The sequence below is a fragment of the Pararge aegeria genome, chromosome 17, assembly GCF_905163445.1.
Source record: "Pararge aegeria chromosome 17, ilParAegt1.1, whole genome shotgun sequence".
NCBI classification, from domain to species: Eukaryota; Metazoa; Arthropoda; class Insecta; order Lepidoptera; family Nymphalidae; genus Pararge; species Pararge aegeria.
In genome coordinates, this window is record NC_053196.1 from 1,909,261 (window position 1) to 1,930,065 (window position 20,805).

The 20,805-nt window shown below is 38.1% G+C and overlaps 1 protein-coding gene across 1 annotated transcript; it reads left to right on the top strand.

The window, feature by feature from the left end:
* The first annotated feature begins 158 nt into the window (after positions 1-158).
* Positions 159-19,147, top strand: LOC120630835 (general vesicular transport factor p115). The gene is made up of 9 exons (XM_039900129.1): positions 159-336; positions 1,445-1,579; positions 3,192-4,138; positions 4,526-4,847; positions 6,750-6,894; positions 8,850-9,098; positions 10,349-10,509; positions 16,541-16,864; positions 16,964-19,147. The coding sequence occupies exons 1-9, from the start codon at positions 259-261 to the stop codon at positions 17,054-17,056; spliced, it is 2,454 nt and encodes an 817-aa protein (XP_039756063.1). The 5' UTR covers positions 159-258; the 3' UTR covers positions 17,057-19,147.
* The last annotated feature ends 1,658 nt before the right edge of the window (positions 19,148-20,805 follow it).

Below are 20,805 nucleotides of genomic sequence, written 5' to 3' on the forward strand. Positions count from 1 at the left end.
AATTTTATAATTCTCTCCGGAACTTAACTTTTAGATATAATATTTAAATGTGATTAAAAAATTGTAGTTGTAGTTTCTAAACCGGAATGTTTAATCACATTTTGACTTTTTAGTACTGTCAAAATTTCATTAAATTATCGTTCTGACGTGTCGTTTTCGTTTACATTATTTTGTGCTGTAATTTTTTTTAATATCGCTATGTTTATAAATTAAAAATAATCCAAAGTGCAGGTTGGAAGAAGAATAGTGAGAACCAAGATGAATTTTTTAAAGAGTGGCATAAAAACTGTTCTCGGAGCGCCGGAGCCAGGCCAGCAGCCTTCCGTCGCTGAAACGGTGACATTCTTGTATATTTTCAGTAATAAGACTTAATTGGCCTATTTATAAGTTGCGGCGGCACGGATTTGTGCATTCCACGATGTGGGCGTGGGTAATAAATACGCGTGACATCGCTATCCAGTTAGTAGTGGAAGATTATCCAGCCCTTCCGTCTCAGTATTTCTATCTTCGCTGCGCCTGTGATACCTAATCAGTGTGCTTTAAAATAATTCACATTAAAATATCTGATTATTTCCTATTCTGTGTTGAAATTTGAACTAATATTGACTATTACGTACAAAGTTATATGCAAAAGTTGCATTAAAATGGATCCTATTGGGTTACTACAAAAAACTGAGGTACAATAGTTAAATCGTTGTAATTTTCACATTTGAAGATTTGATTGTCTTTGTTTTAAAAGTAGCTATTACCAGAGTGGTATTAAATCTCTTTGCAAACTCTCCTGTCCTATTATTACATTATTTGTCTCTGAATAAATATTCTCAATAAATGTTCATATAATTCTCCCGGAATATATTGAGTTTGATGAAGTTTTTTTGTGCCCCTGGATATTCAAGTTTTACTATTGGGCCTGCTAGGTGGCACTGCACAATGCAATATAGGAAATTGGACATCTGTTGGAGTATTAGGTTATTTTTAAATACTTGCCTAGTGATTTTCATCTTACCTTTTGTATATACAGATATTATTATAAAGTTAGCTGATAGCAAAGCTACATGCAGGAAGTTAATGGTGCTATCCTGCTGGTAGACTGCTACTAACAGTCTCATAATAATAAATAGTTATTATTCACCTATTAATAAAAAGTAATGGTAATAATAGAACTATGTGGTAATTATTATCAATTGGTATATATTTTCATATTTTCAAAATTAATATTAGTGACTTTATAAATTTTAAGTGACAAGAAGAAAGAATAAGAAAAACTGTTTTGTGAAAATGCTATATTGGAATCCTTCCAATTTACCTAGGATTTGCTAGGATTTGTTTGTACCAATTCAGATCCAAAGTCCCAAGCTTATGAAAGTTGGGCTCAAATCAAAGATTCTTTAATTAAGTTAAGTACTTAAAAATAAAATATTACTAAGTAATTGTTATTGAATAGGTGGAACGTCTAGTTGAGCGAGCAAGCAATTCCACATTGCTGGAAGATCGCAGAGATGCCTGTCGAGCCCTGAAGGCTCTGTCAAGGAAATATAGACTTGAAGTTGGTGCCCAAGGACTAGATACTCTCAGACAGGTATGTTTGGACAGCTGACTTAATATTAAAATATTCATGTATTTCTTACATTTTCTTTTTAAATAACAGAAAAATGCTGTTAATTATTTATAAAACTTAATCTATCTTAACTAAGTTTAACCTTACGCGATAAATAAGTACTATTATCAAAATTAAGCTTAATTTGCTATACTCCGCGAAAAGCAGGAGAATCTGTGTGGTGTAATTTATAATTTCTTCAATCCTTATACCCCACACCAAACAGATCTTCGGCAATATACCCTCTACGCACGTTTCGCTCCGAAACCGGAGCATCATCAGGAGATGTTGACTTTACAATGAATCATTCATACGAAATATTACATGCTTGCGACAAAGTGTTGAGACTTGATTTGAGGGAACAATTAGAAATTATTAAACATAGGAATGGGAGGTTCGAATTACTAAACGAACAAATAAACTTATCAACTTCACCTCTATTGAACATATTCAGAGGCACTAATGAGGTGGGAGGGGGTTAGATAGATTAGGTGGGGGTCAGAAAGGTATAAAAGGCGACACATTTGGCGAATTTTTCACTTAACAATTATTCATTGTAAAGTCAACATCTCCTGATGATGCTCCGGTTTCGGAGCGAAACGTGCGTAGAGGGTATATTGCCGAAGATCTGTTTGGTGTGGGGTATAAGGATTGAAGAAATTATAAATTACACCACACAGATTCTCCTGCTTTTCGCGGAGTATAGCAAATTAAGCTTAATTTTGATAATATATTATCATGGATTTCCGCAAAGTAACGCCTGCTTCTATCCAATAAATAAGTACAACAATGACTTTTATGAACTTGCTAAGTGAACAAATTAATTGAAGCACCTGCAACTGAGTACTTATTGAATGTATTTATTTATTTATTTATTTAGTTACAAGTCCATTACAATGTCATATAGAAGTATATTTTTCAAAAAGAATGTCCATCTAATGTTTACATTTGAAAGAATGTACATGTATTTCTTATGTTTGAATTTACTTAAACAAATTTCTTGATTTATTTCTGATGTTTTGAACTGCCTGCGGTTGCTATAAATTAATTTGTGGAACCTACACCTACAGTGTGTACTCCATACTGCCTAACAGTCAATGAATCAGTCTTTTTGCTGAACTTAAATGTGGTTTAAGATGTCTATTTTCTTAAAAGAAGTCACAATTTCATAAAATGAGAATATTTTAAACCTATTTCTTAATATTAAAAGTACTAACAACGGCAAGTACCACAATCCAAAGGATCACAATCTGAAATTGAATTACATAAAATTTCAGATTGTCTTGTTTCTTCGTAAAACGTGTCACTATGAAAACTTATTAGGCATAATATATAATAATGATAATAATTATACAGCCTGGGCCTCATTTTGTTAGAATTGTGGTCCATCTACCATCTTTGAGATGTGACCAACCCATGGCCATTTAAATTTAAGGGCATGGTTTAAAACATTGCTTTATTTCTTATTGCTGTACTTTGACTTATGTATCATTCTAAGTTTTAGGAGGCTTCTCTTCATGGATTTTTTTTTTATAAGTAAATATTAAATATGAAATATATAAGTAAAAAAAATAATTTATCTTCCTATTTTTAGATTCTTGAACTTGACAGAGCTGATAATGAAACTATAAACTATGCATTGGATACTCTAAACAATGTTGTGTCGCCATCACAGTTTGAGGATGAAGAGGACAAGCCACACATACCCATGAATATTGGAGATCAATTCACTGAAATGTTCATAAAAGATCCACACAACATACAACTAATATTAGACCTTCTTGATGAATATGATTTCAGAGTCAGATTATCAGCGGTACAATTTTTGATATCGTTATTAACAAACAGAACTAAAGATATACAAGAAATAATTCTAGACAAACCAATGGGCGTGTCCAAAATGATGGATCTTCTAGGCGACACCAGAGAAGTTATAAGAAATGAGACATTACTTCTATTGATAAAGCTAACGAAAGGCAATGCGAATATCCAAAAAATTGTCGCCTTTGAAAACGCATTCGATAGACTATTCGAAATTGTATCCAGCGAAGGTTATTCGGATGGAGGAATTATTGTCGAGGACTGTTTATTACTAATGTTAAATTTACTAAAGAACAACAGCAGTAACATCAATTTCTTCAAAGAGGGCAGTTACATACAGAAAATGCTGCCAATGTTCAACATTCCGGAAGAATCTGAAGAGATTGGCTGGTCGCCCCAAAAAGTTTCCAACTTACATTGTATGTTACAGTTGGTCCGTACTTTAGTGTCTCCGAGCAACTCCGCACAGATTATATCCAACTGTCAGAAGATTATGAAGAATGTGGGCCTTCTGGATGCAATGTGTAATATATTAATGGCGAGTGGAGTGCCGGCGGATATTTTGACTGAGACTATAAACTCTGTTGGTGAAGTGGTCAGAGGGGAAGGCAGTAATCAGGAGTTTATTGGCAATGTTATAGCGCCGTCGTATCCACCGCGGCCGGCGATCATAGTACTCCTGATGTCTATGGTCAATGAGAAACAGCCATTTCCACTTAGGTAACGATTTTGTTTAATCTACGTCATAAGTTACGTTACTTTCAAGAGTGATAGGTTAAGTTAAGCCTAGCTTTGGTTTCCACATTTCCCTTCATACCTATATTATTATTTAGACACATACACACACTTAGACGCATGTTTCGATTGAAGTAATTATAAATTACACCATACAGATTCTCCTGCTGTTCGCGGAGTATAGCAAATTGAGCTTAATTTTCATAATATAAAGAAGGGTCACGTATTTGTAAAAAGGTTTGCCATCCCTGGCCTCTTAAATAAAGGATTTTCGATTTTTATGTTATCATCATGATCCACCAATCCGCACTGGGCCAGCTTTTTTTTTTTTTGATCATGCGTCGTCATTAAACTTCAACTAACTGTTTATAGATGTGCAGTCCTCTACTGCTTCCAATGCTACTTATCACACAACGAGATGAGCCAAGCGAACTTGGTGCAAACCCTCCTGCCATCCTCAAGCGACGTGTCAAGCCTCACAAGTGGTCAAATCCTCTGCGGGGGGCTCTTCTCAACAGACGTGCTGTCCAACTGGTTCTCCGCGGTGGCCCTGATGCACGCCTTGGTTGATAATACAACGCAAAAGGAGCAATTGCTGCGGGTGTTGTTGGCAACCAACATTGGGAGCGACCCTGTGTCTTTGTTGCACCAGTGCACACTGTTATTGCAACAGACAACAAAACTGCAATCGAAAGTGAGTAAATATCTAGAATATATTTATTGAATTTTATAAATTTAGAATGCATATAAAAAAGCAGTCTCTTGTTTCAAACGTGTCTCATTGTAATATGGACCTTTGAAAAAGTAGATCGAAACTGTAACGTTTCCTACTAGATGACGCTACAGTCGCTATAAGACTGATGTGAAAGGCATATACTAATTTCGGCATCGATGGTAGGAGAGCCGTAGCTTGATTGGAGTAAGCGCTCAGGCCGCGATTGCCAGAGAGTCGCAGGTTCTAATCCTGTCGGTTCCGAAAATTTTTATATGCATTTTAAATTTATAAAATTGATAATTCCACCAAGTGTAGGTGAAAACTAATAAAAATTATAAAAAATTTTATTGAACTTTGACGAATACTAACACACATTATCCTGTGGGAAACATTCGTTTTCCTGGAATAAAAAACGGCCTATGGTACTATCAATACTTTCATGCCAAAAAATTAAGCAGATTGATTGCGTACTTAGGGTATTTATTTATTTATTTATTAAAGGAACACCGACAGCTTGTTCACAATACATATTAAAGGTAAATTACAAATATTTTGCTTCTATTCAGTGTGACGAGCTACTAAAACAGCATGTGGACAGCATTTACTACAAAATGGCCGATATTAACACTGCATACTATAATAAAAAATATAAATATATAGTGTTATTTGCGCGAGCCGATTTAGAGCGGCATTCCTACCCGAATTAGTATTTGTAAATTTATATCTTCGTTCGGGTATGAAAGAAGGACAAACAAACACACTTTCGCATTTATAATATTATTTAAGTATTCTGGATTTTAAATTTTTACCATAGAGAATCAGGTTTAATACAATAAGACACTTTTATAAGTAAATATACACACTACCAATACAGATCGTCTTCTAGACCCAATGTAAGCGTAGCTTGTGTTATGGGTATAAAAATGACTTATGTTAGAAGAGCAACCTGGTGAGAGCAAAAGCTTGTTTAAACTTATTATTTATCAGGATAAAAAGTATCTCGGTATGTTGACCCGGAATACCAGCTACCACTATGCCAAATTTTATTTAAATCCGTTCAGTAGTTTTCACGTGATGCTCGGACAGACAGACAAATATTAAATAAAAATCTGTTTTGGTATCGATTGTAAAGCATCCCCCGATCAACATTTTTTAAATATAAATGTATAGAAACCTTCCAGTTACAGTTTTATTATAAGCATAGATAGATATAATGTATAATATATTTTTTTAAGTAAAACTTCTTTAGGCGCGACTAGGGAGGAACTCAGATTTTTTCTGACGGAAGTAACGCTTACGTCAGACGTCTGTGTAGTTTCCGCTATTTAAAAATAATAATTTAATTATAAATTTGTCGTAAGTATATGTCATATAATTCACGCTTCTTGACTTATACGCAAACTTGTTGCAAATATCATAATCAATTGGGATTATTTATTTTCAAACGGATCAATTGTAAATAGCAATAATAATAATAATAGCAATAGTAATAATATAAGTGAATAAAAAATTCAACAGTTTAAAAAAAAATATTTTAAATAGCAAAGTTTTGTGAAATTTTTTAAATATGCTTGTTTATTCATTAATTTTGTATTTAGTATGTAGTTATTAATAAATTTTCTGACGATTGCGACATTCTATAATATTCAATGACAAAGTTATATTGATCTAACCTTTAATTTTCTTCTCTCAATTATTCTATTTATCAATGAAATGGCGGAGTCCCAGAAACATTTTGCTCTTTCATCATTAAATAATAATAAAAGTTTTACTTCAATCGCGCGTAAAGGTTACACGCACACACTTTTTTTTTTAAATTATTTACATGAGTAAAATTTAAAGAAAAACCGAGTTTGCGATATGAAATATGATTGATAATAGGTGGCGCTGCTGATGTTACTGTCGCAGTGGATGAGCCACTGTCCGGCCGCCGTCAGCGCCTTCCTGCAGGTGCCGGGCGGGGTGGGCTACCTGGTCAACCAGACTTCCTCCAACGAGCACGACGATAACGAGTGTCTGTTGCAAGGTGAAAGTCAAAAATATCTTTATTCAAGTAGGCCCGGCCCATAGGTGGCACTTTTGATGCGTACATAAGAATTACACGGTAGTGAGATGATGGCGATAACCACCATTCGTAAATTTAAAACTAAAGCTATGAGGGTTCCAAACGCGTCCTGGTTTAAGAAGAAGCCCACAACAAACTTAGCCGGGTGTTTTTTTTTGTTATCACCATCTCACAATGTAATTTTAAATTATTAGAAGAGCAGTAATTTTTTATCGATTACATAGTCCTTTATACTAAAATAGGACTTTTCTATAAGCTTACGTTCAATACAAACTTTGAACTTTTTAAGAGACATCTCCAAGATGTCAATTGTTAGTTTATTGTAGAGGTGAGTAAGTCTATGCTGTGCTGTTCATATGTATAACGCATTATCTAGTTATCTCATTAAAAAACCGCCACCCCGAAGTTAGCTATAAGGTTTGACAGTGTACACTTTACACAATTGTCAAAGTCTGCGGGCTCATTACGGTGATTTAATTGATTCAATTGTACAAAGATCGCAAATTTTAATGTTCAGTTAAACTTGCTGGTCCCATAATGAGATAACTAGATAATGCGTTATAATAAAACTTTCAACGTAGTAAATACCTTTTTTCTATTGTGAGTGTCGCTAGAATAAGGCGTAAGATAAAATTTTTGAAAAGATATTTATCTTGAAAGCCAAAGAAGTATACATTCTAACGCTTGTAAATAAGTACACTCGTGTTTTTTGTTTTTATTTATTTCCCTTCGTTTGTACAGCGCGTAAATGAAAACCGAAATATAGTAATATTTCGGTTTTCATCGTAAAATGTAAAATGCGAGCTGGCGGAAGATGTATTCTCCCCTCACTAGGTTTCGCGACTAACTTCATTCTGTGCTCGCACGCATTTCGTTACATCGTATAATTTCACTCCCATGAGTTTTTCCCAACGCCGCTAAAGAAGTATAACTTCAAGAAGTCACTAAAATACAACCTTATCAGTGGCGCGCACAGAGGGTATGCAATAAGCGAGCCGATGTTATAAAATATGTAATCAAGATAAAAAAAACTTAAGAATATGCATAGTAAACTAATATCACTTTCACAAAAAAGAAAAATAATACCCGTCGAGCCAGTTTCCTTACCTTACCTAGAACTAGAACAAATTATGGTAAAAAATCCCTTACCTTTGAAGACGCCAAATTTTATAATAAAATGCCTATACCTATAAAAAATCTAAACTCATTCAATGTATTCAAAACTAAATTATCTTATAGTAATACCGATAAATTTAAAGACGAATACATTGAATGAGTAGATAATAGTAAAATTGAATTTAGCTTAGTCTATTGGCGAAGTGTATTAATTTATTATAGAAAACTAGCGTACCCAACTCGCTTCGCCGGGCTAGATTTTGCTTTATTTTATTTAAACAATAAACTCACATCATTAAATTTTTAATTTAAGTCTCACAATATATTAATTTATTTATTTCTCTCCGTATTCATTCTCTTCTATTCTCTTCTCGAGCGGGTGGAGATCATTATCTACACCCATGTACACCCAACAATAGAATATCACCATAGTAAATAAAAGCTGTATTTGACAGTTTGCCAGTTCAAAAATAGGAGTGCTCCGATCGTCACCAAACTTTACAGGATTACTCGTCAGGTCAATCCGGAGATTCCATGAAAGTTTCATTGAAATCGGTCCAGCCGTTTCGGAGCCTATACGGAACATACCCACACACTTTCTCTTTTATATATATAGAAAATTAAGTTTCCTATTTAAGTGACTTAGGTCTTTTTATGGGAATAAATGTCTTTAAACCCAAAACCTAAGTTTTTATAACTCGTTCTGGAGATTTTCTACATTTCACGCACGCTATGCACGCCACTGGACCTTGCACCTTCACACGTTGTTTGAACTCACGCAAAGATACACCTTCGCGCAGGTCTGTCGGCATTCCTGCTGGCCATCTGCATCAACTTCAACGACGACTCGGTGGCCAGCTACACCAGGGATTCGCTCAAGCAGCTATTGCTCAAACGCGTCGGCATGGAGTTGTTCTGCGCCAAGCTGGGCGAGGTGTCGCGCCACGAGCTGTACAACAAGGCGGCCAAGCACCCGCAGTTACGGGTCGCCTCCCCCAAGGAAGTGCTCATCGACTACGAGTTCTGCAGGCTGTTCAAGAGCCTAGAGAGTGAGTGGACATTCTTTTCAGCAGAGCTGGTCTGAAGAACGTGGTTGCCGGTGTAATTACAGCCCAGTGGGTAGGAGCTCGAATCCCAGCACGCGCCTCTGACTTTTCTAAGTTGCGTGCTTTTTAAGTAACCAAAATATCACTTGCTTCAACGGTTAGAAAAAAAACGTCGTGAGGAAACCGGCATGCCTGAGAGTTCTACACAATGCTTTCAAAGGTGTGGGGAGAAAGAAAAACCATGAATCGCTCTCTCATCGTACCGGAACGCTAAACATCTATATATTTTTTTATAGTACCCGTTCACGCCGTTCATCCCACTCGACGCTAGATGGCGTCATTTGACATATGACATCTGACAGATGACATTTCACAGTTAATAATTGACGGAACTAACTGATGGCCCACCTGATGGTAAGTGGAGAACCATCGCATATAAACAGAGTAACACTTCACAGGGTAGGAAAGAGCACATCCTGCGACATGCTGCCCTGTGTCCATCATCTCGACGCGTAGGTTAAGCCTCATCATATCAATCATGTCATTCCGCTGTGTTCTCACAGCTTAACAATTCAGAACGCGACTGTACACTGGAAGTGCGCGGGGTGTCGCATCGGTACGGGGGACGGAATACGACTAGCCGGGAGGGTCGCCACTGTCAGGAGGGAGCAAGTCCCTTGGGAATGCCCTGCGGTCGGGGGGGCGGGAGTGCCATGGTGCGATGTTACGGATATGGGGATGCACGGAGGTGTCGGCACGCGCAAACATGATCCGGGCGAGGCGAGCTATGGAGGCGTCCAGGTCCTCGATACGTAAGTCTCTCTTGATAGTCGAGTTCCTCACGTATCGAGGGGCGTTCGTAAGTTAAGAGCGAGCGATTGCTGGGCTCTCAGGATCTTCTTGTTGGTCTCGCTCGCCAGTGCGAACCACGCGGGCGCGGCGTACGTAAGGATGGAGCGCACATATGTTTCGTTCACCCCAAGCTTCGTGCGCAGCGGCAAGCGAGACCTGAGGACGGGGGCCAGCGCGTGAGTGGCAGCCCTCGCCCTGGCGGCGATAATCCTGATGTGGGTCTTCATAGTGAGACCCCGGTCTATTGTGAGACCGAGGTATTTGATGGTGGGTGACCGGGGGATCCTAGTGCCGTCAAGCTCCAGCTGCTGCGGTGGGGGCTGGGGATGGCCTGGGTCTTTTTGGCGTTGAACGGTCACCGCTAGACTTTCGTGCCGCTACTTATATGTGTGTATCCCCAGGCGTGCTCGGCCACAGCCTAGCGGAGCGGCGAGCCAACGGCGCGGAGGCGGACGAGGCGGAGTTGGAGCAGTACAAGGCGCTCATCCGCCAGCAGGACGCGCGCCTGCACGAGCTCGTGCACCAGCTCGACGCGCTGGCCGGCCAGGCGCGCGAGCTGCAGGTGACCCGCGGACGAGCACTGCACTATATACACTGCGACAATACACACATCGCCATCTAGTGCCAAAGTTATGGGTACTATAGTCGTACAAATGTAATAGGCCCGCTTTAACATTTGTGCAAGACCATAGAATGTAACTTGGAACGAAACTGATAGAAACAATAAAATAAATAAAAAAAAAAATAAAAAAAAAATAAAATAAAATCATTTTATTTCAGGTCGGGGACCCATATACAAAATTTAACACAAAATAAATATACATATAAGACAGATTTTAAAAATAAACACAAAATAAATATAAGACCGATTTTAAAAATAAATAAATAAAGAGAAAAAAAAAAAAAAAAAAAACAATAATTAATTAAAATCTACAATTAAAATCTACAATTAAAAATTACAATAAATTAAATTTCAATTAAAAAATAAATTAAATTTCAATTCAAATTAATATCCAACTATTTTATATCATTTCGTGTTTGGAATCTGGTGCACTTTTCGCCAATGTTTAATAAATACGCTGTCAGGGGATGCCTGAGCGACGACTCTAAGGAGCTTATTGTTGGAATTTACAACGACTTCCCAGAAACTCGCAATTCTCTTACGGAGCACAGCGTAGAAGTCGGGGACTCCGGCATCGGCAAACATGCCCGACGCACTGCAGTACCTCGCCTTTTTTAACAAAACGCGGAGCGCGTCGTTGTACTGGACTCTGAGGGTGTTAAAGGATCTTTTGGTGTAGCTGATCCATAACTGCGAAGTATAAAAACTTAAACAATAAGCTTTAAACAGAGTTATTTTAACATCCTCAGAGCACCGAGCGAATCTACGAGCGAGCATGTTACACCGAATGGCCAGCGACCTCCGCTCCCGTTCTATATCCAGATCGTCGCTCAAGGATCCCGACAGCATATGACCTAGATACTTAAATTGCTCTACAACCTGAACTGGTGTTCCATCCAAAAGTACGGGTGGAATCCTCTCCGGACCCTTACCAGCTCGAAAAACTACCATTTCCGATTTTCGAACATTATATTTTAAACCGTGGTTCCTCGCATACTCCTCACAGATGTGCAACAATTTTCGAATACCATTTATTGAGGGACTAAGTAACACCATATCATCAGCGTAACTTAAGTTGTTAAAACAGACTCCACCAATATGGCATCCGATGCCAGTGCCACTTAGCTCCTCGATCAGGTTATTGACGTAGAGATTAAATAGATCCGGAGAGGTCAGCCCACCTTGACGCACACCGCACGCCAATCTAAACTCACAAGATACTGAGTCACCCCAAAGTACCATGTTCTTTTGGTTCTCGTACCAGTATCTCATTAGCTGAACAATACTGCTATGTACGTTCGAGTCGCACATTTTTCTCCACAGTATATTATAATTAACGAGATCAAACGCACGACTAAGATCTAAGAAACATGCGTATACGGAAGTATCGCGCTTCTTGTAATAATTCACAGCATGTTTAAGAGTCAAGATAGCAGAGTCTGTAGAAAGACCTGGACGAAAACCAAACTGAGCGTCATTTAACCTAAAATTACTCACCAGTTCAGGCTGCAGGAGCCGTTCAAACACCTTACCTGCAATTGTGCCCAACGAAATTGGCCTATAGTTAGAGAGACTTGACATGTCCCCCGTTTTGTTTTTCGGTACAGGAACCACTACCGTCTTGAGCATATCTGCCGGAAGGTAACCATGTTTAATGCACAGATTATACAGCACTGATAGGGCCTCGTACAGCTTGTCTCCAGCGTAAAGCATGTGCTCAACACTAAGGCCATCATGCCCGGGAGACTTACCCCGCTGCATATTTTTTATTGTCATGAAGACATCCGCTGGACTGAACTTTAAAGTTTTGCACGATGATATCGAAAGCTGCGGGTTAAGCTCATGCGCTACGTCTAAGGGCTCAACAGAGAAATGCTTGGCAAATACGTTGGCTATCTCTCTGCTACCTTGTACACCATTAACACTTACCGGCCTACTATCCTTTTTACTAAATGACTTAGTCGCTTTCCAAAACTTCACAAAATTTTTATCAGCTCTATACGTCGCTAATATGTCCATTTTAATAGCGTCCTCATTATTTTGACACCATTTTAACTTTCTTTTGAATGTGCGTCGAGAGTTCGCCATATCTTTATATATATCACCACTAATGGGCCTGCCACAATCCACCCAAAACTTGAAATAAAGTCTAGCATCTTGATAACAGGCCTTCAGGTGCTTGTTCCAGCCAATAACTTGCTTTTTACTACGGGGTCTATGTACACCAGATTCCAAACATCTGCTTTTCTTAGCTGAATATTGTAAAATCGAAATAACATCATTATAAAGTTTATTGATAAAGTTTAAAATATCCTTACAATCTAAATTCTTAACATATTCATCATCATACTGACTAGTTTCAATCAAAAGGCTAAGATTTTCAGTACATAGATTGGTATACATATTTATTTCATCAGAATTTCTCTGTCCCCACCTTATGTCCTTGTCTAGATATTCAGTACTAGCCTCGTGCTTAGACACTTTTTTACACATAAGCCCAATATCACAGTAAACATACAAAGGGAAATGATCAGACCAACTTACACTGTTATCGACGCATATATTTAAAATAGCCTTTCGAGCAGCCACAGTAGCCAAGCAATGATCGAGCCATTTAGTGGTTCCATGAGATTCACTTAGAAAAGAAAAAGTTCCTGAGTCGGGGCCTAATATGTCTATATCCGCACAAACCCACACCTGCTCATCACAAAAAGACAACATTTCTGTGCCAAACCTAGCAGAGGGGTGTGCGTTGTAATCTCCTAGCATAAGTACAGTCTCCATTCCACATTCTTCTATTACAGCACTCATTCCACTCAGAACATCCGTAAACTCTATCAGATTATCATCAATATCCACAGGCATATACACGTTGAAGAGTAATAAATGACGATCCATAAAACTAATTTTGATAGCAGCCAACCTATCACTCTCACAATCCACTACGGTTACATTATTAAAAAGAGATTTGCGCCACATGAAAGTCAGACCGCCGTAAGGACGTCCACGTAATATCCCAGCCGAGCAGTCCACAGATGACTTAGAGAAAGATGCAAAACTACTATCTATTTGTTGAACCATGCTAAGATCGTGCTGGAGAAGCCACGTCTCTTGCAAAGCTATAATATCCGCAGTTTTACATATCTCTCTAACATAATCTATGGAACGCTTAATGCTTTTACAATTAAAAGAAACTATACAAATTGAGCTACTATGCATAGAGTTATTGTCGTTTACAGACATTAAGTATTATGTTTAGTGATCGTTTTTGTATGTCGCTCTCGGTACCGTCGGTATACTAATCCAGCCGGCCAAAATTTTCCATTCAAAAAAGTTTCTATTTTACTCGTCGAGATCGTAACTTTAAACGAATTGAAAGAAGTTTCGTTAAACTGCTTTAACTGTTCAATACTGATGCACTGCTCGCCCATGTCAGCGATATGCTCCAACATGTCATCAACCGTTACAGACTTTTTCGCTCGAGATACATAAATGGAGCATTGGGAATCGGCCACCTGAATTTTGCAATTTGTGATAGAGGTTCCACGCATATTTTTTAATTTACGTTTCTTATTCACAACGAGGGTATATGGCTCATTTTTATCTTCCGACGGTAGTAATACATTAACACTCGCCGCATCGCTAGCCGCTGTTACGGTAGGCGTTAAACCAGATTGACCCGAAGTGACGCGCTGCATACGTGCGCTTTTGGCCTGACGGTCCGTCCTAAACACGACATCGCGATAGGTTGGCGATTGAAGTGAATCAGCACTGCATTCGTCAATGCGTGCGGCCAAAGGCACAGGCGGAAGCGTTTTTGATGGTGTCATTGATTGTACGTTCTTCGGCGTCACTGAGATCTGGAGTGCGTTATTATCACCACTCTTACACGATTGACATGCAGTGCGGATTTCCAACAGTTCCGATGAGAAATGCGCCTTAAGTGTCATAAGCTCAGCCTTCATGCTCGACATATCTTTCAATAGTCGAGTTACATCAACATAGTCAAACGATACAGGAGGGAGACGGCCAAGATCCCGAGCAACAAAGATCGGCAAACTATTCGGATCAACTTCCTTCAACAGTTTAATAACATCCTTAATGCACTTTTTCTTCTTATCATCACCTTTACGCTGAATATTTCTCAGACCGTCGCTGCACAACCCGTACAAAGTACTTTTACCGGTTTCCACTTCCACATCCGTAAAGTTTGTCGCACAGATTTGTATAACACTAAGTTCGTCTAGGACATCTATTTTATTCTGCACAAAACATAAAAATTCGTCTACTATTAGTTGACCCGCCATCGCTTATAATTGGGCCATACGTCAAACTTACATTTTTTTAGCGCTACTGCCGAGCAAAATGCCGAGCACAACCGATCGTCCTCGCAAAGCGCATGCGACTGAGTTAAAATAAAAATCTATTTCATACGGTGTTTTGAAAAATACGTAAATTTTTTTGGGACGTTAAATAATATGTAGGAATATATCGCGCTTTTTGCGCTTACTGTATAGTAGCCTGCAATTTATAATTGTTGCGAAACGTTTCGAAAACCCGTTCTCAGTCTTTTTTTATTTTTATTCTAGAGTTGTAACCATTTTTTTACTGAATATCGAAAGCCGCCGCGCTTGGTTCTCAAAGCCGCAAATAAAATTTTGAATTGACGACATTGGGTTCTAAATAATGAGTCTGAGTTGATGTATCTGACCAAGCGGCACATGACTGAAGCGTCCCCGCGCGCACTGCGCAGTTTTTCGTTCCCCATCTTGTAAAGTTGACTGCGCTCGTTTAAGTTTGATATATACTGTTTACTATTACATTAACTTTTGCTCTTCTACTTTGGATATTGATTTAAACATTTGACTCGATTTTTATGTTTGTTGTTATATAGTACGAACTCTGTTTCAAAATGTTGAAAAGTGGACGTATAATCAACAGCGAGTCACGCGAATTGGTTGTGAAGTTAAAGGAATACTTTGAACGAACGAACACTTTACAATACATAATCATATCAATTAAGTACTGATACAAACTTGAATTGATTTATCGTGAGTATCGAGCACCGAGTCTTATGGTTCCATAACTAGTTACGTCGCGATGACAAATGTCAAAACGGGACTGTTACTTTTTTACGACTATAAGATGACCGATGAATAATTTTTATGAATAACTAGCGTACCCAGCCCGCTTCCCCGGGCCAGATTTTGCTTTATTTTATTTTGGCAATAAACTTACATCATTAAATTTTTAATTTAAGTCTAGTCATAATATATTAAATCATTTATTTCTCTCCGTATTCATTCTCTTCTATTCTCTTCTCGAGCGGGTGGAGATCATTATCTACACCCATGTACACCCAACAATAGAATATCATCATAGTAAATGAAAGCTATATTTGACAGTTTGACAGTCCAAAAATAGGAGTGGTTCGATCGTCACCAAACTTTACAGGATTACTCGCCAGGTCAATCCGGAGATTCCCTGAAAGTTTCATTGAAATCGGTCCAGCCGTTTCGGAGCCTATACGAAACATACCCACACACTTTCTCTTTTATATATATAGATGTATAAAAGATACACTAGCTGACCCGTGCAACTTCGTCTGCACCAAATCGGTTGTTACCGGAAAACACGAATAAAATTACATTTTCTAAAAATGAATCCCCCTGTATACTAAATTTCATGAAAATCGTTGGAGCCGCTTCTGTGATTCCATGTATATATACAAGAATTGCTCGTTTAAAGATATAAGATAAATACTTATAATATATACATAAACAGCCAGACACTGAAAAACATTCATGTTCGTCACACAAATATTGTCGGCCTTGGACTCAGAAAGCATACACGGGTGCTACCCACTGCGCCATTCGGCCGTCAAATATAGAACATGGTCCTAAGAAACCTATCGCGCAAATATAGCTTTTTCTAGATGCGTTAAATAATTTCTAAATCTTTCAACTTTCAGAGTACCCTAAACGACTCTCTAGCTGCAAATTCCCTACTTAAAGACGAGAACACATTATTAAAAGCCCAAGTATCTGCCAATTCTATTCCAATACAACCGAAACCTACGCAGCCGGACCCAAAACTTGTACAATATGAAGAAAGGATGCTACAGTTGAACGGGGAAGTGTTCAGGTTGAACGAAGAAGTGACGCGGTTGAACGGAGAAGTGGATAGATTGAATGGAGAACTGAAGACAGCGAAAGACGCTGAGAAGAACAGCGCAGAGGAATTGGAGAAACTGAAAAAGGATCAAGATGATTTGTTATATTTGCTTGCTAATTATGTAAGTTATGGTTTTTTTTTAATTCAAAGTTTCAGTTTCACTAATGTTTTTATTTTAAGTTATTTTTAAATATAATTAATGTATTAAATATTTTTTTAGGATTCAAAAACAAACGAATACAAAATGAGACTTCTGCAATTGGGCGAGCCGGTCGAGGACGATGAACCAGCGGAAGAGGATAACCCGACGTAGTGTTACCATATTGTAGAATAATTTAAATGAATATAATATTTATTTAATTAGAAATTGTTGCTATACCTCACCAAACTTGTGATACGAAAAGATGAACTAATACCTAGATGTGCCCTACTATAGAACTCATAAAAACAAGACACTAGAAATGCCGTTTTCACTGACAACCAACAAAGCAATGACAAAGTAAGTAAGGGGGCGTTCATAATCCGTGAGATGTTTAAATGGTCGAGTCAAATCTCATATAATCTTACGTTGGAGTGGGGGGGTCTCGGCAAATATCACGGAATTTTTTTTCTGATTGAAAAAAAATTTATTATTTTGGACCTTTTTACAATTACAATCTAACGCGTTTACGCGTTTAGAAACTCACATTTTGAAAAATCTCACGTGAGATTGGGGGATGGGGGAGCGGGTTGAATAAAATCTCACGACATCTCACCAGAGGTGGAGGGAGGGACAAAAAACACCTCACAAATTACGTGATGTGTTTTGGATGGACGCCCCCTAAAGCCTGATCAAAGAAGATTCCTAGGCAGACATTTATCTGTTACCAATAGGCAATCCATATAACCTTACTTGTCTATGGGCTTTGTCACGAGGTGTGTTATTTTGTGTTTGTATTATCATAGTTTTTATTTTTCGTATGGATTTAAGGTTGTTAAAATAAACCAAATTAATATTTTTTTATCCGTCAAGTGTCACTTGTCGTGTCGCAACGAGTTCCCTAAACGTCCTCCCTATGTGTTGGTGAAACGTTTTTTTAATTACGCATCGCCCAAATGACAGGCGTCCGATTTAAGCGTTGCCTAGATTTATTGAAAACGGGCATAATGTATGGAAAACATTCGCGCCGAACGGCTACAAGTTGGAATGGAAATACTACGCGCTTCAATCATACATTTCTGTTTCTCACAACGGCGTACATAAGTTGTTTTAGAGCATAAATTAATTATAAATATCCGGCATCGGTGTTTCCTGTCACATACAACGTGAATGCCTTTAGACCAGAGTGGATAGTCATTTTCTAGCCAAACGCGGGACGCGAACGTAGCAAAAGAAACACTAAGAGGCAATAAAGTTTTAAAGTTAAAGTCGCTAACTTTTGCAAAATGTCTTGTTAAAATTCGAGTGCTCCGAGTCTCGTTTCCGACGACAAAGTGACGCGTACACAACATTTCTAGTGTCTTGTTATTTAGATTTCTATGTACTTTATGCTTCTTACGAGGTTTTTCGTCTCGAGAACTACGACGGTTTTCGTTTTTTGAAAGCTTCGTACTATCACATTATACTATACATTATTATTTAGTATTTCACTAAGAGTGCAAAGGGGGCTGTGGAGTTATACAATACTAGATTTCGCATTGAATTTCCGGAAACTATACAACTTAGGTTCTTGAACCTGTAATAACGAAATAATAAAATTGACCTCGTTTTTTATCTTGAACGCATTTATATTACATATCCGAAAATGTGACTGTTTGTTACTACGAATAGTGGGTACGTATTGCTTGTTAATAAAACGTGACACAGCTGCACCATTAGGGGTCGTGAAATCCAAATTTAAACACGCATTTCCGTTTAATCGTTTACACAAGGGCTTGAAAACTTGGTTATATTTAAGAAGGGAGCGAAATCGTAAACCTGATAATTCCGGTTTTCTTGCGCATTGACTGGGTGCATTGACCTCTTGTGTTCGATCTCACACTCGAGTTCTTTTACTAAAACCGTTTTTATATATAGTTCCCGAATATGATAGTTCGACCAAGATTTATAGTGTCGTATGGCGGATATGCACCCTGGAAAAGGTCACTGAAAACTTAGGCAGAGGACGCAGTGTGTTGGTCAACAGTCTGGGGTTATGTATCAGGTTTTATTATTCACACAATAATTCCAATATGTTTCAAATAATTATTTTTTACCGTGATTTTGATTATAAATGGAGTGTTGCAATAACTTCGTTCCAGGATGTTTATTTTATATTGTTATTATGCTTCTAGTCGTTAAGAATGGTAAACTTATTTTTATTTTTAATAAAACTGCGAAATTGTATAAATGTATAATAAAGTGACAACTCGAATGTGTTTAGAATGATTTCTTTCATTTATTACCTAATTCACAAAATTTATAGTAACTTCATCATCATATCAACCCATTAACGGCCCGGTTCCCTCCCATAATGAGAAGGGGTTAAGACCGTAGTCCACCACGCTGGCCCAGTGCGGATTTGTGGACTCCACACTTCTTTGAGAACATTATCGGGAACTCTCAGGTATACAGGATTCAACGCACGCACCTCTTAACTTTTCTATGTTATGTGAACTTAGAAAAGTTGTGCGTGTTGGGATTCGAACTCGGCCCCCGAAAGTGAAGTCGAGCTTTTATAGCAAAAAATATTAAAAATTCATAAAATATTATCATCATTAAATATTTTGTATATTGCAGTCTCTTATGAAGCATTCATACATATTGTATGTTTATGTGCCTCCATTATAGCGAGGAAGCGTCGACAGCCTAGTGGTAAGAAACTTAGCTTCACTTTCGTTGGGCCGAGTTCGAATCACCACGCACCTCTAACTTTTCTAAGTTATGTGCGTTTTGAGCAATTAAAATATCGCTTGCTTCAACGGTGAAGGAAAACATCGCGAGGAAACCTGCATACTTTTAAGTTCTCGATGATGTTCTCAAAGGTGTGTGGAGTCCACCAATCCGCACTTATCCAGCGTATCCACGGCCTTAACCCTTTTCATTCAATTGGTTGATAATATTGAAACCGGACTTAGTTTGTTGTGGGCTCTTAGACCAGGGCGCGTTTGGAACCCTCCTAGCTTAAAGTTACCGATATCACCATCATATAAAAATGATGTAAACATATATGTATAAACGTACAAAAGTGCCTGTTATATAAAAATAAAAAATAAATAAAAATAAATATACTACGACAATACACACATCGCCACCTAGCCCCAAAGTAAGCATAGCTTGTGTTATGGGTACTAAGATGACTGATGAATACTTTTATGAATTATAATACATAAATACTTAGAAAATACATATAAACACCCAGACACTGAAAAACACTTATTGCTCATCACACAAACATTTTCCAGTTGTGGGAATCGAACCCACGGCTTTGGGCTCAGAAAACAGGGTCGCTGCCCACTGCGCCAGTCGGCCGTCAATATGTCAATATGCCTGTATGTTATGTATAAAGTAGTATATTTTTGTATTTGAAATTAAAACAAATATATGATTGATACATAAGATATTTATTAATCATCATTAACCTAAAATAAATAAGCCTTAAAGTTAAAACAAATACATTTTATCTTATCATCACCGATTGACGTCCACCGCTGGACATAGATCTTTTGTAGGGAGTTAAAACCTCCACGATTCTGGGACACTTGCATCCAGCGACTCCCCGCGACTCTATGATGTCGTCTATCCACCTGGTTGGGGGTCGACCAACGCTGCGTTTTCTTGTGCGGGGTTACCACTCCAACACCTTGGGACCCAACGTCCGTCGGTTCTCCGAGCGATATGCCCCGCCCATTGCCACTTCAGCTTCGCGACTCGTTGAGCTATGTCGGTACCTTTAGTTCTTCTACGGATCTCATTTCTGATATGATCACGTAGTGCTACTCCTAACGTAGCTTTTTCCATCTCTCGCACATTTTATCTATCTACATTTAAATAATTCTCCTAACTACATACATAACAGTCTCACGTCAAACATTATATTGCGC